Here is a 24,151-nt window from a genome sequence, read left to right on the forward strand (position 1 = left end):
GCTACAGAGTATTTCTTTCATTTTAGCGTAAAATCCTTACATGATCCTGTGGAATCTAAAGTCACTTGTACCCTTTAAACAGTTTTTTTTTTAATTTTATATGTATGAGTGTATTGCCTACGTGTGTGAGTGCACCTGTGTTGCACAATGCCCACAGAGACCAGAAGGAGGCATTAAATACCCTGGAACTGGAGCTATGGATGGTTGTCAGCTGCCATGTGGGTGCTGGGATTTGAACCCGGGTCCTCTGCAAGAGCAGCCAGTGCCCTTAATCACTGAGCTGCCGCTGTAGCTACCACTTTAAACAGTTTTTGAGCTTGTTCTTTAACACATTCTTTCTTTCACTCCTTAAAATGACACTGACCACCCCCTGCCTCCCCAGAACTCTGTGCTAACACCCAACAGGCCTGAAAATCACCTAAGTGTCGTTTGTGCAGGTCTTATGACCACTAGGCCACTCCAACTCTCACCAGTCCACACAGAGCAATTAGAACACATGACACGCAGCGATAGAGGTGGAGAGGTAGTGAATTCTCCTGGTGATGCGGCCATGGTGTTTGTTCTGGGTCATGTATGAATGGGCTCATCTTTCTCAATTCTAAACACACTGTGTCAGAAACAGTGTGTTTGTGCTTCTGTGGTGACCGAGCCACCTTGCTTTAGTGGGCGCTCAAAAAGAAAGCATTTGGGTGAATGAATGGGAAGGGGAGAGGCTCATTAACTCCACTTTTTTGAACTCTTGGGTTCTGTACCCAAAAAAAAAATGGCAGCCCATCTACCTTGGTGTAAATTAAATTACTGCTGGGAAGTGTGTACCCTCGGCTTCTAGGCTCCTAGCACTGCCCCCCCCCACCCCACCAATCCTCCAAACTACAGTTTAGGGAACAAACATATTTATTAGCCTGGCTCACAGAGCATCTGATGGTGATGAGGGTATTTCCAAAGGTGTGGGCAACTTTGGGCTTTTTTCCCGACATTTCGGTTGTGGCTTCCAAGATGGCAAAGTGTCTCCCTGGCTCCCCCATCCTCTCTCCTTAGTCCCTCCACCTCATGCAGTTAAGACTAACTGATTGGGTGGGAGGGGTGACTGTCTCCCTCTGCCCCTCCTCTCGGACGGAGAGTCTTACAGTCCAATTAGTTGTAGGTGATTGGAGCAAGCGGTGAGAAGCTGGAGAGGACGGCTCTGTTCCTTGTTTGCCAGTCCGCCTCATCCAACACTTGGATGATGACAGTTCCAGAGGTGTTGGCCCGCTTAGTTGCTGACATCAAAGGGGTCCCCTGTGCTACCTAAGAGCCCATCACCCAAACTTGTCTTAGTCAACTCAGACCCAGCGGTCCCAGGTCCTCAGTGTGGAGCCCACCTGCTGGCAGGAGGTCCAGGAACAAATGAGGTACTCAAAGACCCCTTTCATCTGACTCCTGAATAAAACCATGATGCAGCAGATGTAGGAAGGATGCAGGAGTAGTCCCCAGCAAACATATGGAGTACAGTCCTAGAGACCAGCTCCTCAAAACCCTGTGTGGCTGTGAAATCTTCCTGAACCCCAAGGGTGCACCTACAGGAACCTTCTGGGAAAGGAAGACGGCCAGCCTTGAGGGCTCAGCACAGCGTACTGGTATGTACCTAATACCAAGTAAAGAGAGCCAGGTGTGTGGCGCCCACACTGTCTGCCACACTGTGTGCCATGGGCCTCACCCCTGGCAGGCATCTCTCAAGGGTCTCTGGAGGACCTGTGTCTGACCAGGGTGCTAAGCTCAGCTTCCTCCATTGGAACACAGTGATTCTGGGTGTAGGACACGCACAGCAGCCCTCATCACACAAGTCCCAGCTGCTGGAAAGACGAGCGATCAACGGCACTTACCTGAACCGCTTCAAGATGCTATAGCCAGAGAAACAAAGGGAGAAGCTGATGGAAACAATTACTATGTCACAAACTGTCATGTTGATTGCACCAAGCAAACCTGTAGAGTTCAGAGCAAAGAGAGGTCCGATTGAAGAGAGCAAGTCTGAAAAGTCTTAAGACTTTGGGGGGTGGAGAGATGGCTCAGTGGTTAAGAACACTCACTGTTCTTCCAAAGGACCTAAGTTCAGTTTCCAGCACCCACACGGAAGCCATCTGTAACCCCAGTTATAGGGGATCCGACACCCTCTTCTGGCTTCTGTGAGCATTGCACATGTGTGGCACACTTACATACTTGCAGGCAATACATTCACACACATTAAAATAAAAATAAGAGAAAAAAAGTTTAAAGATTTTACATCTTCATCTGGCCTTTGGGTAAGCTGAGGGATGCAGTCCTGGGGTTGACAGCTAGCCTCCGTGCCATGACGAGCCAGCACAGGATGGACTCACATGGGGAAGCAATGGGAAAGGAAGCGGGGAAAGCGTGGAACACCCAGGCAGGAGGGGCCTGTGCAATAGGAAGCTGTAGTGCGTAGCTCTCTACCCGGCATGCAGCCTGAAGATTGACAGCCTTCAGGAAAGAACCGGGCAGCCTCATGCCCCTCTGGGCCACTTGCCTGTTGGTTTCCATTTCAATCTGGTCTCCAGTTTTCCAGGGGTTCTGCTTAGTGGTGATTGCTCCAAGCCCCAGGGCCACGTGGGAACAGCCCGGGGGCCACACAGCCTGGGGAGTGGCTTCCTGAGTAGGCGCTTGTCTCTATGGGTTCACTGTGTCCAGATCTGATAATAGCTAATTCCACCAAATATTAGAGGGGCTCACATTTAATTAAGGAGTGGCCGTGTGTGCTGCAAACGGGAGGTCCCCACTGCCCTGACGTCAAAGGCAGAGTCCTTCGGGAATGTGCCGATCTTTTCTTATTTCTCCTCTGAGCTCCTGCCTTCTTTGAAGGCAATTAGGGGAACAAATAAACTGGCTTAACTCAACTCCCCTGTGAGACCTCCAGTTCTCTGCCGATAAACCCGGCTGTGTGGGCAATCATTAAATGAGAAATCCAATATTTAACTAAATTTAATAGTCTGTTGCTTTGGTGCTTTTCTGTGGAGGGTGGGATTTTAATAGAGAGGAGGGAGCTATTCAAAGGCAGCCCGTGCAGTCGGAGAGTGATTAGAACTTGCTATGCCCCACATGAGGCCAGAACTCCCAGGGCTGAGAGTGGGTGATGGGTGTCTGGTGGCAGGGCTGTATCCCACCCCACCCCCGAATTAGTCCTCAGGAAGCTTAGCTCGGTAAGCAGCAAAATACCCTTGCAATCTGAGTTGAGACCTCTCCTCCCAGATTGCAGTGATGCTATAACAGCTGTTGAGTCATCTATAAGATCTGACCAAAGTTCAGCCAACTGTGAGAAAGTCTAGCCAGATCACTCTGAAACTGGCACCTGCCCACCTTCCCAGCTGAAGTTCTAGGGTCCCAAGTGCAGAAGCCAACAGAGAGCAATTTGCCGGTCTTCGTTGTGTCTCTGCTGATCGTACTGATACCCCTGAGCTCCTGGGGTTGCAGCTGACCCCCATTCACACACTCCGGGTTGTGTCCCTACTCCACACCTGGAAAGATCACACAGGCAGGGGGAGTGGGACCCGCCGGTCTTCGTTGTGTCTCTGCTGATCGTACTGATATCCCTGAGCTCCTGGGGTTGCAGCTGACCCCCATTCACACACTCCGGGTCGTGTCCCTACTCCACACCTGGAAAGATCACACAGGCAGGGGGAGTGGGACCTCCAGTGAACTGAGGCTTCCGGTCGTTAAGGTCTATGCCCTGGCCTCTTACTCTACGCTTAGGTCTGGGGCTCTCCGTGAACCATCATTGAATACTACCCTGCATATGCCATTAGTCTTTCAAGCGCTGGAAGCTCTTCGGTCAATTTACTGAACATCTATCTGCTTTTGGTTGTGTTGTTGATGTTACATGTGGAACAGGGAATGATTGACTTTTGGCCCTGGGTTTCCTCATGAGGACTGAACTCTGGGGCCTCCCAGAGCCTTGTGCTTCCTGAGACCCCTGAGAGGGCCTCTCAGTGCTGTTTGAGGCTGCCTTGAACACTAGCAAAAGGCCATGTGGGGAACCGGGAGGAAGACTCAGGTAGAAACCCAGGGATACTATCTAGGTAAAAGTCAAAGCTGAATGGCCACATGGGACTGGCAACTTGTCATATTCTGTTGCTTATCAGCTCATCACAAGCACAGAACTCTCCCTCCCTCCCTCATCCCTCCACAAACATGTCATCCCTGCTTCCATGGATGGTGAGAATCTTGAGACCAAAGTGCTATGAGTCACTCAAAGATATACCCACTCATCACAGCAGCCCTGTTGTCATAAGCCATGAGCTAACCTCGATGCTTTTGAGAAACATACCTGTGCAACAGCTTTGCCTGGGGGTGGGGATCATGAGAGAGGCTAACGTCCATCAAAGAACCATGACATAGCGCAGACCAGTCTCAGCTCTCTGAGGAACTGGGTGAGTCAAAGGCAGAGTCCCTTGAAGCTGGCGCTTCCTTTTACAGTAAGCTACAAGCCACCCCTGCATGTAGCCTTATGAAAAGAGAAGCAAGTTTTGTGGGTTCTATTACATTATAAGATGGTGAAGCTGGGTGGAGTAACCTTTTCAGCAGGTGAAGGAAGTGGGTTTCCTCTCTTCCGGCTGAAGACCTTGGGGTGGGGCACTTGTGTGTTGTTAGAACTTGAAGAATAAGGAGTCACCCTGGGGGGCCTAATCTGAATGAAAAGGGCCAGGCCCTCAAGTTGCAAAGTGTTGCTTGTGGGATTTTACTACCTATGATGACAGTCATCAAGTAAAGTTCTCCAAAAACCAGAGAACCTTGTGCTTAAAGTAAGAAATCTGTGTGCTAAGCAGTAAAGGCAAAAGTCCAGAGTCTGTGCTGCTTCTCCTGTCTTTCCCTGGTTACTGTGGCCATTAGTCCCCACAGATGTATGGTAGTGGTTTTCCTGAACCCAACAGTTTTAGGATGGGTCACACCAAAACCTGCACATGCACACAAGAAATACCAGAGAGAGGAGACCGAGGAAGGGGCAGGCGGATGGAGCACAGGCATCTCTGATCTGCCTACTTTCCTGACGCGAGGCAAGGCTTCCGGCCACATAATGACTGAGCCATTTGATATTTTGGTTTCTTGTTCCAGACAGTGGTATGGCTCTGTTCAGGGAAGCCCACATGGGAGGCACGTAAGAACCCCCAGCTCACCCAGATCCCAGAAGCCAATGTGTCTTTATTTGCTCCCTTGTAGAACTCTTTGACCTGGAAACAAATGAGCACATACAGAAGGCTATCCGTGACCGGCAGATGCCAAAAATCGAATACCGGAAAATCGAGATCGATGATTACAGTAAGTGCTACTGTTCTGCCCTGTGCAAGCTCAGCATCTGCTCTGACCCAGCCAGGTCTCTGCTGTCAGCTGTGAATGTGGTAGGCTCCAGCCCTCCCCAGGTACCTCCCTGCCCAGCTGCCATCCTACCCACAGCTCACCATACCTACCTCCTTGATGCGCTGGTGACAGAAAAACACAGGCAGAACTTATGGCTTCTCTCGAGAGAGAAGGACTGAACCTCTCCTCTGGTCATCTGACCCTGGGACATGCCTTCCTTCTGGAATATGCCCTCTGGTCCATGCTTTCCTCTCTGGTCAGCCTCCTACCTGCAGAGGTGGGCTGATGAGGAGCATCCTTGGAAATGGAGAAATGCATCCTGAGGAGCTGTGTGTTGTCACAGCCTGAGGAGCATCTGTCACTGTTGTCTTCCAAAACCTTTTCTTTTTAATTCTTTTATTTTATGTGTATTAGTATTATGTCTGCATGGATGTAAGTGCACCCATGTCATGCAATGTCCGAGGAGAACAGAAGGGAGTCTCGGATCCCCTGGAACTGGAGTTACAGACAGTTGTTAGCTGCCATGCGGGTGCTGGGACTCAAACCTGGGTCTTCTGCAAGAGCAGCCAGTGCTCTTAAGCATTAAGCCATCTCTCCTTCTCTTTTCTCTTGTACTGTGAACAATGGGACTGTTTCATGAGCTCTGGCTCTGTGCTAGGTTATGAGACCCAGGGTGTTGGCAGCTGTGGGGTAGTTCCCATCGCCTCAGCTCTCATCTCCACACAGGTGGCTCCCAGCTCAACCTGGCAGCCTCTGGAGTCCTAGCCGCCCTCTAGCCCTCACTCTAGAGAGCCAGTGTCCACTGCCCACAATGATCCTTGCTCCCTTCCCACAAGACAGCCTCTTCCAGGCTCCCCTGTGCCTGAACATAGCACTGGGTTGTGACTTAGCCCCCCACCCCCAAACTCAAAGCTGTCCTGAGTCCTCCATTCAAATCCCTGCCAGCATCAGCAGGCCTCCACTCCTGGGAGAACTCTGCCTGGTCCTCAGTCACAGCTCTGGCTGGAGAAAAGAGGTTGGCCAGGTTCAGGGAAGAGGCCAAACAGCGCTGAAGGGGCAGATGGAACTGCATTGATCAGGATCTCTGCAGTTGGCTTTGGGTTGACTCAGAAAAACTGGATGTCTCATAGGTATCTTCCCAAGTCACCTCTGGAAGGCCTGAATCTTCTGCCCTGTCCCCATTCAATAGGACAGTCGCTTGTCACCAGGGCTGGTAGCAGTGGACTGCAGCTTAGAAAAGGCACAGTCACCTGTAGGCCATGCACTCCTAGGAGCAGGAAGTAAAACTGGAACCACACAGTGCACGCAGTGGGACCACACAGTGCTCACAGTGGGACCACAAATGGCACTGGTGCTCAGAGAGGATGTGAGAATGGGCTAGGTTGTGTGAGGAGGTTCCCTGCATCTGATGGTGAGTCTTGATCAGGGTCTCTGCAGTGGGCTTTGGATTGACACAGAAGTGGTCAAAGCAGTCAGGTATGGTGGCGCACACCTTTAATCTCAACACTGGAGAGGCAGAGGCAGGCAGATCTCTATGGGTTCGAGGCCAGCCTGATCTACATAGCAAGTTCCAGGTCAGCCATGACTTCATAATGAGACACTGTCTCAAAAAAAAAAGAGGAGGAAGAAGGAAGGAGGGAGGAGGGAGGAGGAGGAAGAGGAGGAGGAGGAGGAGGAGGAGGAAGAGAAGAAGAAATAATAGTGGCTTAGTGGTTAGGAACAGTTACTGCTCTTACAGAGGACCTGGGTTTGGTTTACAGCACCCACATGGCAGCTAATAATTACAATTATCCATATGCTGATTCCTAGGAATCCTCTTCTGCCCCCCCCGGGGGGGCATTGCACACACATGATACACTTGCATACATGCAGGCCTAAAGCACTGATACACATAAAATACATTTTTAAAAAATTTAAAGGAAATGATCAGATCATCATCCAGAGGTTGAGCTTGGGCAAGAAGGAACATCCTTCAGGGAGGTCACCCTGAACCCCCCTCCTGTAGGACCCCAAATGTGACAGAACCAACACATCACTAACCACCCCTGAGGTCCACCCCAGACCATTCACTAAAATACCTGGTCCCTCGTAGAGTCAAGTGAGGTCACATTGCTGCTTGTCTAAATCACCAGAAACGGATGCACTATCTTGCTGTCCTGCATGGGCTCCATCCACCTCTGGAAGTCAGGGGTGTCTGGAAACAGTCTGGGCTGCAAGTCCAGGTCCCTTTAATGCACTGCCGCCCAGAGGCTCCCTCTAGTGGCAGCTCTGAGGAAGAGAACGAGGAACGAAATGAGGAGGGAATCCAATCTCAGACTGTCTGATTTGGCCAAGAACCCGTTTGCCCTGGACATCGCCTGCACCAGGGCCCTGTGCCCTGGTACAAGGTGTCCATGTACCAGGCTTCTGTGGCTGAGTGCCAACCTGCCTCCCCCCCAAGAACTCCTCCCCCTGGCAGCTCCTAACGCCCCGTCCCCTGCTGATTCTCCAAATCCTGAAGACCCACAACATTGTCTTCCCTCTGGAAAGGCAGGAAGGGCCTGTAGGAGCAACGCCAGCACCCAGCCCTGCTCCCAGAGCTCCCCTGCACCATGGCAGGAGAGGGTACCAGAAGTGGAAGTGATGTGACTCCCCTGCCCCACCTGTGTACATGTTTATTTTTTATTTCTGCTGTCAGATAAGACTTCTGGGAACATAGCTGATGCTCAGGAAGTGCTGAGTGCTCCCCTCAGATAGGCCACAGCTTCCCAAGGTCCTCCCTCAGGCATAGACAGGCACACCTTGTTTCATGACTGTTTCTGTGATACTATGCAATGCCTGCCTCTGTCAGGCCCTGGCCCACAGATCCAATTTGCAAGGCATTAGCAGTCAGGCTGAATCAGTAATGAGAGGTTGCTTGGAAGCAGACTGCCAGGCCTGGGGTGTGTCTCTAGTTATTGCACTGGAAAAACCACTAATTCCAATTTAATTGCTAGGCCTTTGGTAATCTGGGCTGTAGTTGCCCTCAATAAACAAATTCTTACTGGCGCAGAAGGGCTTGTCCTGGGGGCAGTGGAGGGAAGAGGACAAAGAACTGGTGGGATGATTTCCTGAAGGTTGGTTCTTCCAAAAACCCAGTGACCTTCAGCGCAGAGGAAACAGAAGGGACATACCAACTCCTTCCCTAGAGTCCTAGCCTTGTGACTCCAGCAGACAGTCAGACATGCCCGGCATAAACCTGCAAACACAGATTGACAAAGCTGGCTGGCGTGATGGGAAGGTGGTGAGTGGATTTTCACACACACACATACACACACATACACACACAGTTCAGCCCCCACCCCTCAGTCTTCTCTCCCAGAATCCACTGCTCACAAATAGCCTTGCCCAGTACGTGGCTGACCCAGCCTGAATGCCCTCATGGTCTTCCCCATGTAGAATTCTGCCACCAGCAGGTACCAAGAGCCCACAGCAAGCCAGAGTCACCGAGCTGAAGATCTGGCAGCTCCCACCCTGGGCTTCCCAGCCCAAGGCAGCCATGGGCATGCAGGCACAGAACCAGTGTTAACGCACGGCCCACCCCTCCTGCTCCAGCCTCCCCTGACCCAGCTGTGTTCCCTCTCTCCCCAGATTTGCCCATGCAGATCCTGAAGCCGGCCACCTTCACCGACACAGCCCACTACCCTTTGTTGCTGGTGGTGTAAGTATGGCTGTCTCTGTCTTTCTTGGGGTGCCTCCTTAGGAATCAAGGGCTCAAGGAAAGGAAACATTGAGTCCTTAAGGAGAGAGAAGTGGGTAAATGATCCTATTTATTCCGCTTTGAAGACAAATTGGCTTGTCAGCAAAGGGTGGGTTCTTTCTATAATTCCTAGAGACCTCCCAGAGGTAGGAGGGCAGTGGGGCTTTGTGCTCTACCCCGCCTACCCCTTAACTTCTTAGCTCAGCAGCCAGGGAGAAAGCTCGGGAGGACAGGGCAGGGCAGGGCCTTACGGAAGGGGCTGGCCTGGGCAGGCAGGAAACAGCCCAAGAACTTGATGCACCTTAGATGACTGGGCCAGCTGGCTTCCCACCGCAGGAGCATCCCCTCAGGGACTGTCTATCATGGACTGCAAAGAGTCATCTCAGCTATCCCTTCTGCTCCTTAGCCGATTCTCTGGTTAGAGCTGGAGAACCTTTCCTGGGCTCTACGAACACCTGAAAGGTATCCAGTCTGGCGAAGGCCTCTGCTGCTGTATACCTGCCCTGGGCATGCACTCAATGAATTCTCCACATGCCAGCAGCCTGGAGGGAAGCCATTCTGGATGTTCTCCTGCATGTAGGAGGAAAGATGCCACTGAGAGGGCTTTACACGTCCTGTTCCACTGACCACCTAGCCCTCCCAGACTCGGGAAACAGGAGGAGCCACAAAGCTCTCTCACTTGTCAGAAGAAGGTTCTCCCCACTGTCTGGAAAGGGCTGGACTAGAACTTAGAGGTGATGGGGCTATTGCCTACCTGAGCAAATGCCAAGCTCACTGATGGAATTCGGTGGCCCCCGGAGCCCTTGCGCTCTCTGAGGCTGTCTCTACACTACAAGGGCTTTATTACAAAGATGCCTTGGCTTGGCTTCAACTCCTGCATCTTCTCCCACTCCGTGATTGATTAGCCACTCCCCTTGAGATATGGACTGGGTTAACACTTTCCTGACAACAACCTGCACCCACTCATATATATACAAAAACGCAGAAACACACCACCCTCTAACACTTCAAACATACCACACACGTGTACACACATATGCCGTGCCTATGTTAGGAGGTGGCCCTAGTGCCTTAGGCAGTACGTAGATGCTACCTGGATCACCCTTCCTAGGCAGCAGAACCTGGAGCAATGGAGTAGGCACAGACTTGGCATTTGCCAGAGTGGCAGCAGCCATCAGATGGCATGCTGAGGCCCTGTCTTTTCCAGGGACGGCACCCCAGGGAGCCAGAGTGTGGCGGAGAGGTTTGAGGTGACCTGGGAAACAGTGCTAGTGAGCAGCCATGGAGCAGTAGTAGTCAAGTGTGACGGCCGAGGCAGCGGCTTCCAGGGGACCAAGCTCCTGCACGAAGTGCGGAGGCGGCTGGGCTTCCTGGAGGAGAAAGACCAGATGGAGGCCGTGAGGTGAGCAGCCCCGTTGGCTGGGCAGGATGTGGGCAGGGCGGAGGGGGGATGCTCCCAAGGGGCACAGCAGATGGTGCTGCCTCCAGCATCTCACAACGCTCAGTCACGAAGCTCTGCGCAACTCTACACACGTCTCCACGCAAACCACCAGCAGTATTCTGAGGGCTTCTGCACCGACCTTCACACAGCTTGGTGGCCTGTTGGGTTGAACTGAGCAAAACACAGGGTCAGAGGCCCAGACTGAGCTGGGTCTGTGTGTTAATCATTTTCATAGCTGAACCAAGTCCCTGAGAGGCAGCGCTTAAAGGAGAGGTTGATTTGACTCACAGCTTGAGCAGGTGTGGTCCATCATAGGCTGTTACAGTGTTCATGGCTGTGGGTGCCTCTGGCTGGGCTCCCTCGTGTCAGTGGATCAGGAAGCAGAGAGAGAGCAGGACATATGGACAGGCTATAAAACCTGAAGGCCAGCCTCCCAGTGACTCATGTCCTCCAGTGAGGCTCTACCTCCTAAACGGTCTATAGCTTCTCAAAACAGTGTCACCAGCTAGAGACACAGGAACCTACGCAGAACATTTCACATTCGAACCGTTTCGGTCTGACTGGCTTCTCTGTGCTAAGATCACTGGCTTGGCCAGTGTCCACACTCAACTGTGCCATGGAAGTAAAAAGGCCAGAAGGGGAATGTGTCGGGGGGTGGGGCTAGGCCAAGGGTCACCTCACTATTTGGTACATATGCAGGGCGCTAGTCAGAAATGCCCTGTGACTGAGCAGTGACCTGATTCGAACTGTTGTCCACCAACTTGCTATCACCAAGTCAGCGAGACCCACAAGTGCTACTGAGAACAAAGGAACGCAGAGTCAGGCAGGTGCTCCGAGAGCATGCTTCATTAGCGCAACGCAGCTCTCCAAGAGCTGCAGTGAGAACAGTTCCACAAACCCTCCAGAATGGCAGCTTGGAGAAAAGCAAGCAAGAGGTGATGGGTCTCGGGATGATGTCAGTATCAGTACGTCATCCTGATACAGGAGTCCCGGGCCCAGTCTAGGCATGAGAGGAAAGCCCAGGGCCAGCCGAGCACGTGTGCGCTGGAGGTAGAAGCCGGCTGACACCTCCAAGCTGCTTCACAGACATCACTGATGCCCACAGTGATTTGCAGCAGTGATAACAAGGGACCCTCTCCTTCAAGGAGTGAATAGCTCCTTTGTCACTGTGATCAACATTACCTTAAGGGATGAAAGGTAAATTTCCATTGTGGCAGCAGAGCCACGCCGGAGCTCATGGCTGGGAACCTGTGCCGCTGCTCTTCCCGTGCCGGGTTCAGAAACAGACTAAATCCAAAGCTAGGCCCTAACCTTCAAAAGCCCCCCTCTAGTGCTCTACCTCCACCACCTCAGACCCACCTCCTAAAGGCTCCACAGTCTCCCACAACAGTCCCAGTACCCAAGGAACACGTGCCCTAAACGTGAGCTCAGGGGGTGTTTCAGAGTTAAGCCATAAAGGAATTTGAACCTGCTGAAGATAAGTCGGTGTCTTCAAACCCCTTGTGGTCGAGACAGAAAGCATAGAGGGGAAATCTCAAGGACCCGCACCACACACACACTCTGTCCTATGTGCTTTATGGATAAGGAGCCGTGTGCACGCTGAAGAACACAGGAACAAAAGACCCAGGGAGCTCCAAGACCAACGACGTCATCAAAGACATAGGCTCTCTCCGTCTGTCTCGGTCTGTATTCGGCTGAGCAGGGTGGCCTCACTCCAAGCTCACGTCCCTCAGTTCAGGATAGCCATGGCTGTGACAGCAGCTGGCTCCACATTCTTTCAACACCACAACCAGGTTCAGGTAAACAAAAGACACTTCCAGAAACCTCCGAAAAGGAACGATCTCCCCAAAGCCCCCAAAAGCAGCCTGATAACCTTTCTTTCATCTCCCTGAACTTACTAGTGAATCCAGAACCCACAACTCCCCACCAGTAAGAGCCAAGGGATGGTTGCAAAGTGTGACACCGGCAGACAGCAGACCGGCTTTCCTGGGAAACGCTAGGGGACCCTGAGACCAGATGGCCCTGCCTCTTGACTGTGGGGACGCCTCCTGGGTGGAGGAAAGTCGGGGGCAAGTGAACCCTGGTTTCTGTCTGGAAGGAGGAGGAGCAGGTGGCTGCCAAGACAGGCTTCGCAGGGAAAGCCAGGCAGTGCCCAAGCAGGCTGGGTTGGCAGGGAACTCACAGCTGGCTGGGGGGGGGGGGCTGCCCACCCTTGTATCTGACCCTCTTCCCTAACCTTCCCCCTCTTTCTTCTGCTCTTGCTTCGTCCTACCTGGTCTAACTCCTCCCAGTGAGGCTCACAGTCTCCCCGTCATGGGGAAGCCAGGAGAAAGGCCAGGGGTCTTCAGGCTCCCCTGTGGGTGCCTAGTCCCTAGAGCCACTCCCTCAGAATGGGGACAAATAGCTGAGTGCTGTTTCCACTCACATCATTCTCTAAAAACAAGGAGTCGGCACACCATCTGTCCAAAAGCAACAGAAAACCTGTTCTAGAAAAAGTCAGAGATATTGACTGTCAACCCTGTGGGCTCACGGAATATGAGCCCAGGAATGGTTCCAAGGCTTGCCACCATCAGACAGCAGGGTGGCTTTCCTCGGGAACTGCAGGATGGGCTGAGGCAAGTCCACCATGGTAACTCCCAAACTAGCTCCAGACTTCCTCTGCCTGCTCATTTTCTCCTGAAGCCCATCCAACAGGTCACGTTGCCCATCAGTAGCTAACAGGCGTAAAGTCCTCTGCATAAGGGGAGAAGAAGTCACACAACCAGCACTTGGAGCACCAAGCGAAGTTTGCAGCTCCCGAACCGGAGGGCAGGGCCAAGGAAGAGGGCCTCACCGCAAGGCTCCCGATGCTCTGGGTCAGGCGGCCGTCTTAGTTACTGTGATGAAACACCATGACCAAGGCAACTTACAGAAGGAAGAGTTTATTTGGGCTTATGGTTCCAGAGGGAGAAGAGTCCATCATGGTGGGGAGGCGTGGCAATAGGCAGGTGTGGTGGCTGGAGCAGGAAGCAGACGAACGAAGAACAGGAAGCGGGACAGGGCTGTGAACTCTCAAAGCCCACCCCCAGGGACATACTCCCTCCAGCAAGGCCACACCACACCTCCTAAACCTTCACAAGTAGTGGCACCAACTGAAGACCAAGTGTTCAAATGAGCCTGTGGGAGACATTTAACGTTCAAACCACCACAGCAGTCTCATGCACCTGCAGGTTCCCCAGAAGCGTTGTCAGGATCCTGTACATTTTGAGTGTGAGTGCAGTGTGTACTAAGTAGAAGAAATAAGCAGCTGCATTTAGAATCCCAAGGTCTGTTTTTATTTGCAGAGGGGTTTCATGCACTCTGTGGCTGGCCGTTGTGGTTGTGGTCCACAGGGTGCAAAGCCGACCCACGTGGCACTCACACCCCTCTCCCCTCTGTCCACAGGACTATGCTGAAGGAACAGTACATTGACAAGACACGGGTGGCCGTGTTCGGGAAGGTGAGTCATGCTGTCTTCTACTGGGGCCCCTAGAACTTGGAACGGTTCACCACCACCACCAGCCTCCCACTGAGCCACTATATCACCTGTGGCCGGGGCAGTGAGGAGAGAAATGATCAAGAGATCAGTGGTGGGTGGCAGTGCTGGGGCCTCTCCTGCCCTGAGTTCACATCTGTGGTCTTTTTAAACAGAACCTGGAAGGAGAGGAAAACAGGCCTAGTTTGGAGATACCTCACCACCACCAGCAGCCTCCCACTGAGCCACTATATCACCTGTGGCTGGGGCAGTGAGGAGAGAGAGAAATGATCAAGAGATCAGTGGTGGGTGGCAGTGGTGGGGCCTCTCCTGCCCTGAGTTCACATCTGTGGCCTTTTTAAACAGAACCTGGAAGGAGAGGAAAACAGGCCTAGTTTGGAGATACCTTACCTCAGCAGCTATGCTAACCCCCGTGTTTGCTCAGACTGAGGGAAGGCTGGGAGACTCTCCACCCCATGGCTTCCATGGCAGGGCTGGTCCAGCTGGGCTGCGGTGAAGGCCCAGGGCCTGGAGTTAAGTCGAGGGTCTCCTCCTCATACGGCCTAGACTGGAGGCCCCTTACTCTCAGAAACTTATGAATGGGCACAGATCCCTCTCCCCTGAGGGAGGAGCCCAGCAGCTGAATACAGGCCCAACCTCAGACTCTAGCACTGGGGAGCAGTGTACAGTGGTAGCCTGGGAGTCCCCAAAACACCAGACCAGAGCCAACCGGTATTGAACTCTTACTAAATTGCTGTGACCAGATACCTGCCAAGGAAGGATTTTGGTTCATGGCTTCGTGGGAGGGAAAACACGGTAGCCAAGATTCCAGTCTGTGGCAGTGGGAAATCAGGAAGCCGGGAATCCCTCCATCCCTTCTTGGTTAAACAGGGTTTTCATGACTCAATTTCCACCAGCCATGCCCATGCTCAAAAAGTTCCACAGGCTCCCAACACAGCACCACTAGTGGGGGCCAAACATTGGAACACATGCGCCTGCCGAGTCATTTCACACACAAACTGTGGTATGAACCCACCCGTGTACCTGCAGAAGCCAGGCCACTAGGGGAGGGACCAGTGCCTGGCTCAGTCTTCATTGGTCTTTGCTCTCTCTAAACCTGCAAGGATGCCCATCTGGAAGGTGAGCTGTCTCCCTTTGCCTCAGGTAGCCCCACCCACCGGGTCATCTGGCGGAACATTGCCTTTATCAGCACGTTTCCAGCTCAATGTGCCAAGCATGCCGTGTGGGGATGGACCTGTGGACTGTCCAGGGCCACTCACCCACCTACCACTGGAGTCCAAGGACCAGGAGCTTTTCCCGTTCTGCCTGAGTGGACTGGCACCCTTCTCTCAGTAGTACAAGTCTCCTCTCCCACAATGTGGGTCCTGGGAATCGAACTCAGCTCATCAGGCTTGGCAGCAAAATGCCTTTATCCACTGAGCCATCTTGCTGGCCCCAGAAGTCATCAGTTCTTTCAGCAAATTGGTATTCTGTGACCTTTCCTGTTTCTTCAGAAGCCACACACGTGTCTGGGTGCAACCTGGCTCTGTGTGTTCCTTCTTCCCACAGTGGGGGACCTCAAGGCCACAGAACCTTGTACAGCAGCATCTGCTCCACACACATGGGGTGGGGGCCACCATCTGTGAACTGTACCCTACAAACGCTGGCCTGAGTCAACAGGTACCACTGCTTTTCATTTAAAATGGAAGGCCCACAAGAAAAAACAAAGTTTAAAATGCAGAATGTCTAGCCGGGCGTGGTGGCACAGCCTTTAATCCCAGCACTCGGGAGGCAGAGGCAGGTGGATGTCTGTGAGTTCAAGGCCAGCTTGGTCTCCATAGTGAATCCAGGACAGCTGGGGCTACAGGGAGACCCTGTCTCAAAAAGAGCAAAAGCACTTGCAGAGGACCCAGGCTTGGTTCCCAGTGCCCACATGGCAGCTGACAACCATCTGTAACTTGAGCGCCAGGGAATCAAACACTCTCCTTTGGCCTCTACAGGTACCAGACATGCATGTGGTACACATACATGCAGGCAAAACACCCATACACATAAATCTAAAAAAGGAAAATAATTGTGTTGTCAGTAAAAGACAAGATTTTCCAGGCCTACAAAGGAGCACCACACAGCGCCTCACATACATGAGAAAAGAGGCCACACTGTCAGATCAAGGAGGGCTCAGACGATGGGGACTTCTCCAGGCTGTGATCACTACACCCCATGGTGTCATGCTTGGCACACCAGGGTTAATGCACACACGTGTTCACATTAACACACACATACGTGTATTCACATGCACAAACACACATGCTCACGTTTACATGAGCACACAGGCTCATTCACTCACACACTCATTCACATATGAGCATACAGACTCACTCATGCATAAAATCACATATGCACACAGGCTCACATGCATGCATTCACTCGAGTACACACACATTCATATGCACACAATCGTATTTTCAGACAATGCTCACACATGCCCCCATGATCACATACATGTGCTCACATGCTCTTGCATTCATGGTCGTCTATACTCATACAGACACACCCTTGCTCAGGCTCACCCCTGCCTTCCACAGCATCCACTGTCCCGTGGTTCTCTGGGGCTAGCTGTGTTCCACCGAGAGTCACATCTGTCCTGTTCCCCTGACTTTCCTCAGTGGACTATGATACTTACGAGCCTTGGAAGGTGCCACACGGACAACAGGATAAAACTTTTTCTAAGAGACCCTTGCTGAGGGGGCTCCTTGTGCCCACCCAGATCAGGTCACATAGGTTGCTAAGAGCTCCCCCTGCCTACAGGACGCACATGACGGCTTTATGCAGCCCTGCTGTACACTCTGTCTCAGTCAGATCACACAGAAGGACAGGCTTTGCCTGTAGATGGGGTCGTGGAAGGGAGGCTGCGCAGATACACTGAGCCAGAGCTCTGAACGCCATCTTCCTCTACCACCATCCTCAGAGGATGTATTTCCACATCAGCAGCACACTTAGCTGTTGATGGACATTGGAGACTGTGTCACATGAGGGGGAGCTGGGAAGGTGCTTAGTGCCTGGCCTCCCTGGGTCCGAGGCTGGTTTAGCACTGAGCCAGGGACACTGACCCTCCTCATCGCCTTTTCTTCCTTCTTGCACCTCTCAGGATTATGGGGGATACCTGAGCACCTACATCCTCCCAGCCAAGGGAGAAAATCAAGGTCAGACTTTCACCTGCGGCTCTGCGCTCTCTCCAATAACAGACTTCAAGCTCTACGGTAAAGGCCTTGATGAGACCTGGTTGAGCCCTTCAGCACAGCCCCAGCTCCCCTCCAGCACCTCAGCTCCTAACAACAGGGGCTCCAGTGCAAACCAACCTCCTAGGGCAGGCAGGGGAGCCTCCAAGTCATTGTCTGTCAGTCCACTGAGACGTACTGAATACTCTCCAGTATCCAAGGCCAGCATGAGAGTTAGAGGCCAGCTGGCCATAGTGGGTTCAGAAAAGCCTGCACACACACAAGGGGAAGTGGCAGGCAATGACACCCAGGCTGCCTTCCCTCAGCTGCCACAGAGTGTGCCGGGCAGATGCTGAGGGAAGAGGGGATGTATGACTGAGCACAGAAAGTGCTGGAGATGATGACTTTGCTGCTCTTAGGTGAGAATCTACTGGAAGCCTCAAGAGCTTAGTTGGCGCTGCCTGCCTCCTCCCAGGCCCACAGGCAGCACTTCTTTGTGCAGAGTTCAGCTTCTGTGATCAGGGACATGGGTTGTCAGGATGATTTGCTGTGGGTGACCAGACAGACATGAGACCCACCTATGGTTGGAGGCAGCCTTGTACCCAGACAGGCATAGCCCCCTGGCTACACTGGTTTGGGGTCCCAGCTCCCTGAGTTTTCCTTTCTTGGGCTATCCATCCCCTTTTTCTGATGGTTGTATGGCTTGGTGACACTCAACCATTTTTTAATTATACAGAGAAGCCACAGGTGGCTCCAGGGCACTGAGCTATGAGCGCAAGGGGACCCCACATTGAGTAGTGCCCAGAATCCTGGGGCCTCCTTGTCTGAGATCCAGCAGAGCACTGTGTCCCATCCCCATACTGTGGACCCCACACAGCAGTCCAGGACTGGGATGGGGGAGAGGAGCCCACCTACCTCTAAGGATCCCAACAGAGGCGGTGACACAAATTTCACTGGCCTTTCCAGAAGAGCTGTAGTTTCAGTGCATGAGTGACTTCCCTGTAGAAACACATGTAGCATGTTTGGGATTGTTCAAATTCAGTAAGACTTAGTGTCTTAATCATGCTATTCCAAATCTACCTGATTCAAAGACATACAAATTGGACTGCACCCTCCCTCACACACTTTTTGGTCGGTCCTGGGTATAGAACCCAGGGCTTCACGCATGCTAAGGAGGCACCCTCCCGTTGAACTACCCAGCCCACCTGTGTCTTAGGAAAGCCTTTCCATTGTCTCTTCTGCTCAAAAAGGATTCCCCACACAGACACCCACAAGCCCTCCATCCCTGGCAGAGTTGTGTTATGGGGCCCTCCTGTGTCACCTGACACACTTCAGGTCATGCTCAAAACCAAGACTTTGAGCAAGAGGTTACCCTGTTTACTGGGGTTTTAACTTGGCTGGGTTTTGCAGGATCCCAGTTTCACTGCACTGGGACAGCACATTTGGGCATCACCCACCCCCCAGTCTGACACCCATACCAGGAGACTTCAGATGACTTTTTAAAACCAATCAACAGGGGGAAGCCCCCCCTTCCATCTGGGATAGGCCAGAACTGACCACCTCCCCCTGCCTCTGTCCAGCTTCTGCGTTTTCTGAGCGGTACCTTGGCCTCCATGGACTCGACAGCAGGGCATATGAGGTATGTCTGGCTGAACTGGCACTGGGCAAAGCAGGGACCCAGGTACAAAGGAGCAGCTGCTTCCCGTCCTCATGCCCACATTCCCACCCGCCCACCGACCCCACCCACTCCCCTTCCGAGAGCCTGGTCCCCTCCACCATCCAGACCTCCAGCTCATCCTCCCACCACACTGAACGTAGTTAGCGAGGCCTCTCTCATGGCATGGATGAGCAGGAACTGCTGGTCTCCTCATGATTGATGGGTGAGGGAGCCGATCTGTCCCATGGAGCCACTGGCTGTAGGAGGCTCCTGCTCCCTGTATGAGGCCAGTTCCCCTTTCAGAGGGTGACTAGGGACTGGGAACAGGAGCTACTCCTGTGTTTACTACACCCCCGCTGTCACGTCGTCTCAGGATATCACACCAGCCATGTGCAGGTGAAACGCCAGAGTGCTGTGGTCAGGCAGGACTCTGCTGTCCAACTTGAGACTTCTGTCTGAACAAACACTGAAGCTGTGTTGGTGATCGGATGGCACGCTAAGGCCCCCTGTGCTTGAAAACGTGCCTTCACTTCCGCTCCTCCCCTAGCCCCCTCTCCCCTAAAGGAACTGATGTGAGGAAGGGCAGCTGAGGCTTGCTGCCTTTCCCCTGATATAATAGCCCAGCTCTCTCCGAGCCTGGCATTTCCCTCCACAGCTAACCCTGTCTCCTTACCCCACACATACAGATGACCAAGGTGGCACACCGAGTATCGGCGCTAGAAGACCAGCAGTTCCTGCTCATCCATGCCACTGCTGACGGTGAGCACCTGAACCTCCACCCGTTCTCCGGTGGCTGAAGCATCCCTGGACTGTGACATGGGTCTCCACAAACATTTGCCTCTGTTTTTCTTCTACAGAAAAAATCCATTTCCAGCACACAGCAGAGCTCATCACACAGCTAATTAAGGGGAAGGCCAATTACAGCTTGCAGGTACAGAATGCATGTCCGCTGGGTTTGGGGCTTAGAGTGAGATGGCCCTTGCCATGAGGACAGGACTGAGTGGGGTCTGGGTGGCCTTGTGCAGTGCACACAGCTGTGCTCAGGCTGTCCATGAAAGTGGACACATCAAACACCTCTCTCTCCTTCAGGTGGGAGCAGTTCATCTCTGTACTCAAGCCATGGCTCAACCCCTTGGGGGCCACACCACCCCAGTCCACCCCACCCTGCCCTATATTCCTCCTCTGGATGGTAAACAAGGCCAAGCCAGCAGTGGGCTGTGCGAGGGGGACAGTGCCCCCGCATGGGCAGGTCCCGAGCTGCTCTCCCTCTGGACAGTGCCCTTGTAACAAGTACAGTCTGGATATCCCGGCTCCTCTACCATCTGTGGCTGTGATAGGGCATGGACCCAAGCCCACAGCCAGTCCTCAGTGGTGTCCACTACTGACTCTTCCCAGCAACACACAAGGACATTTCTGGAAACGTCTTCTGTTTCCTTCTCCCCTCTGGTTCCTTTGGTAAAAGTAGTTCCGACCTCATTGCTTCTTTTAATGCAAAGGTAACAAGTACCCATCTCCCTGATAGAGTGCTTACCTGGCTCTGACCATCTCTCTCTGTCTCCAGGGTTCGGTGGCCTGTGGGTGGCCATGTGGGGCAGGGAAGAGGGTTGGTGAATGGGGTCAAGGGCTTACTTATATTACATTTCTTTCTGAAAAAAAAAAAAAAGTTCAGAGCAGGAGGGCACAGTGGCACATGCCTTTAATCCCAGTACTCAGGAGGCTGAGGCAGGCAGATCTCTAGAGTTCGAGGCCAGCCTGGTCTACATAGTGAGTTCCAGGCCAGCTGGGGCTTCAGGGAGACCCTGTCTCAAAAAGACCAAAAAAGAAAGAAAAATGTTCAAAGCATAATAAATTCAGGATTTTTCATGGGTCTGCTGCATACACTTTGCACACGTGATGGTACCCTGGTCTATTAGGAGGCAGTGCCATGTCACCCTGCCTTACCCCAGGTTGCCAACAGCGTGCATGCAGCTCTGGCTGCACCCATGCCTGTGAAAGGGGCATGCTGTCAGAGAGCATCCTCACAGACACTCAAAGAGTTTGTACCATGGCCAGTTCCAGGGAAGGGGACAGAGGAGAAGGGGAGCCATCCTGCTCTCCTGCCTTCTGTGCAGCTGCTGCATACTGCAGACACGTTAGGCTGATGACATCATTAATAAAGATGAATGCCACCCTCAAAGGCGCAAGACTAACATCGGATGCAGAATAGGGGCCCGACGGATCATAGAAAGAGCTGGTTTCAGAGTCAGACTTGGCTTCAAACTCTCTTGAGTGTGGGATCAGCACAGAGGATGGATGGTGTCATTGCACTGCCCGTAGACCAATGAGCTGCATTGCTGGCACGGCTGCAGGCCAGCTCTGCCCTTTCCCTCAGGCTTCATTCTGGTTCTGTCAGGTACTATGACTTAATTCTCACCAAAAAAAAAAAAAAGTATGAACCTCTGTTCAGTTCTCCTTTCCACATGATACCTGGACTCAAGACTCAGCCAGGTGAGACCCTGAGTCAGTGTGCGGAAGTCCACAGGGACAGGAGGCAGGCATGGGGCTCCCTCCACCCTCAGAGGGTTACTCAGGTAGCCGGAGATCTCTCCCCTTTTTTGAGTTCTTGGTCTGTGACATCTGCAGCCCCTGAGCATGTTTCCAGGTTATAAAATAAGACAAATCTGGACAGCAGAGTTTGCTAAATGAGGTGTTTTCTAACTTACGAAGTCTTAGTAGGGTCCACTGCCCTTGGTAAGGGAGAGACGCCAAGGAGAAGAGATACTAGTGGAGAGACTGGCCATCTTTCATGACCAGTTAGGGCTGCAGGAACAAGGGTCTTTTCAGCACGCAGGGGAAAAGGTGCTGGTACCGGAGCTAGAGAGCTCCTCCTGCCAGCTTCAGTAACTCCTCAGAAGACCTAGCTTCCCTACATGCCACGTTTTTCTTGATTTATTATGTGTATGAGTGTATTGCCTGCATGTATGTAAATGCACCCATGTCATGCAATGCCCATGGAGGTCAGAAGAGGGCATCGGATCCCCTGGAACTGGAGTTAAGGATTGGTTGTTAGCTACCACGTGGGTGCTGGGATTCAGACCTGGGTCCTCTGCAAGAGCAGCCAGTGCCGTTAACCGCTGAGCATCGCTCCAGCCCCCTTACACACCACATCTTTTGTGCATGAAGTTGTCCCTTTGGGAGGATGAACTGTGGGTAAGGAACCTCTCTCTGCCTCCCTCACAGATATACCCAGATGAAGGCCACTACTTCCACAGCCATGCTCTCAAACAGCACCTGTACCGGTCCCTCATCAACTTCTTTGTGGAATGCTTCAGGATCCAGGACAAGCTACCAACAGCCACAAGAAAAGAGGAGGAGGAAGACTAACCACACCTCAGCCCTAAGCACACACGTGGCTATTTCTACAATATGCAACTGAGGACTCTTTCCCCCACTCCTCCCTCCAAGGGCAGGTGGAGGCGGAGGTTTCGACGTTCCGTAGCATGTGTCTCGATTCCGAAGGCCACTTTGTGTGGGCAACAAGCTCCTTGGTGGAGACGCTGCACCACACAGCCTGGAACAGCCCTGCCTCAGCAGCATCGCCTCCTCCTGGCCCCCAGTGACCGGCGCATCCCATGTCCCTCCCCCAAGGGGACAACGTGGAGGACAGATGCAGTGAGGGTACACTTTGAGCCCAAGAAAACTGGCCCTTGAGTTCAAGCTTCCTCTCTGTAGCACCGAGACCCCCACCATCTGTGTTAGCGCACTCTGTCCGCATCCTCAGCTGTGTGTCCTGTCTGACGGCTGTGCCGTGGTAGCCAGAAAGCAGGTGGTCTCAGCAGTACCTGTTCATACATGGCTGGCTCCTCTCTACCGTTAGGAGAGCCCACACTGTTCCTATCTGCACCCAGAAAGCAAATATTCTATGTACAAAGTCTGGCTAAAGCTCCACTGAGGGTTAACCTTGTAGAATTACTTTGTATTTTTCTATGGTTTTAACTGGACACCCCACTGTGTCTGTCCATGGGGCTGTTTCCCTGTGCTTTTCCTTCATCTCTTGCTTGCTTATTTGGACACAGAGATCAGGAACGACCACTGCCTCTGCCGTCGGACTTGGTAGAGGCATTTGAGACACCACAGGAGGGACAGCACCTAGCAGCCCTCACTAAAAACCCCTACATGAAACCTTCCTCCCACTGAGCAGCCTAGGACTTTAGATCCATTGCCCATAACATGTATCCTTAAAACTACTTTTCCTACTTGATCAACTGTCAAGTCTTTTCAGGTGACATTTGGTTAAAAATCGTAAGACAGAGTGTTGGTTCTACCCCTAGGTCTACTGGGTCAGCCAGGTCACAGGTGACCCAGTGGGCGTGGGAACATACTTACCGTGTCATTGCCAGCTCCGGGGATGGTTCCTCCCTCCTGCTCTAGCAGTGCAGTTGACATGACCCTCCATCAGTCTTGCAGAACAAGCTGACCAGATATGCAGCCTCTGTTGCCCATGTATATTTCATTTCGTTGTATATAAAGAGAGGAATGTGTGGCATTTGTGCAGTCTGCGCCCCCTCCACAGCACTCACCTTGCGTTGAGCTTGCATGCAGACACCTCTCTGGCTGATCCGGCCTGGCCAGGAGTGCTAGTTTGAAATATATCAATTATTGTCATTTCCTTTCAGGCTTGTTGACGACCTGAATGTCAGTACTGATCTCTCCAGCTCCCAGTCCTGCATGGGGTGTCTTGATACCCTGTCTGCAGAGGAGATGTGTCCATGTCGATTTTTTTGGTGTTTGGGGGCTTTGCTTCTGTCCACATGCGCTTGGAACATCAGTCCCTGTTAGGTCTGTTAGAAGAGTCCGTCCCAGGATGTTTGACGGGTGAGGTCTCGTGCTGACAAACAGGACCAATCTGAATGCTACACAGATGGACTTTTGCTACTTCAACAGGCTTGGCTGACAGCAAAGCCAAGGAGGTCTGAAAGGGGGAGCCAGCTCTGGCTGTAAGCACGGGTCAGAGGGACGACGGGACGTGGCAGGCAGCGTTTGTCATCCACGGAATAAAGCGTCATTTTACCACTTGGGTTTCTCTCCTGATCCTCCTCTACCATCTCGCCTTAGAAAGTGGGTGCAGGCATTGCTGTTACACTGAGGAAAATGTCTATCCCCCAGTAACCATTAGCTACTAAGAGCTGCTGGGGCGGGGCCTCAGATCCACAATGGGCCCAGTCTTGTGCATGCCTTGTGCAGGTGGCCACAGCTGCTGTGAGCTGGTGTGCAACAGCTGTGCCACACCTAGAAGAAAGCA

The 24,151-nt window shown here is 52.5% G+C and overlaps 1 protein-coding gene and 1 long non-coding RNA gene across 2 annotated transcripts in view; one reads left to right on the top strand and one right to left on the bottom strand.

Moving 5' to 3' along the window:
• The window catches only part of LOC103745331, a 14,465-nt gene extending 6,940 nt beyond the window's left edge, over positions 1–7,525 (bottom strand). The window contains exons 1-2 of the long non-coding RNA XR_607748.1: positions 7,422–7,525; positions 1,863–1,962 (exon numbers count right to left, since the gene is read on the bottom strand). This is a non-coding gene — a long non-coding RNA (uncharacterized LOC103745331). The remainder of the gene's footprint in view (positions 1–1,862; positions 1,963–7,421) is intronic.
• The window catches only part of Dpp6 (dipeptidyl peptidase like 6), a gene marked incomplete in the record, with an annotated part of 754,370 nt that extends 730,448 nt beyond the window's left edge, over positions 1–23,922 (top strand). The window contains 9 exon segments of the mRNA XM_017801700.1: positions 5,206–5,304; positions 8,953–9,022; positions 10,269–10,463; positions 13,926–13,980; positions 17,144–17,255; positions 18,794–18,852; positions 19,557–19,629; positions 19,728–19,801; positions 22,090–23,922. Of these exon segments, the coding sequence (XP_017657189.1) occupies positions 5,206–5,304; positions 8,953–9,022; positions 10,269–10,463; positions 13,926–13,980; positions 17,144–17,255; positions 18,794–18,852; positions 19,557–19,629; positions 19,728–19,801; positions 22,090–22,233 (881 nt within the window).
• Between the last annotated feature and the right edge of the window lie 229 nt (positions 23,923–24,151).

Source organism: Nannospalax galili, unplaced genomic scaffold (assembly GCF_000622305.1).
Source record: "Nannospalax galili isolate Female #2095 unplaced genomic scaffold, S.galili_v1.0 scaffold302, whole genome shotgun sequence".
Lineage (NCBI taxonomy): Eukaryota > Metazoa > Chordata > Mammalia > Rodentia > Spalacidae > Nannospalax > Nannospalax galili.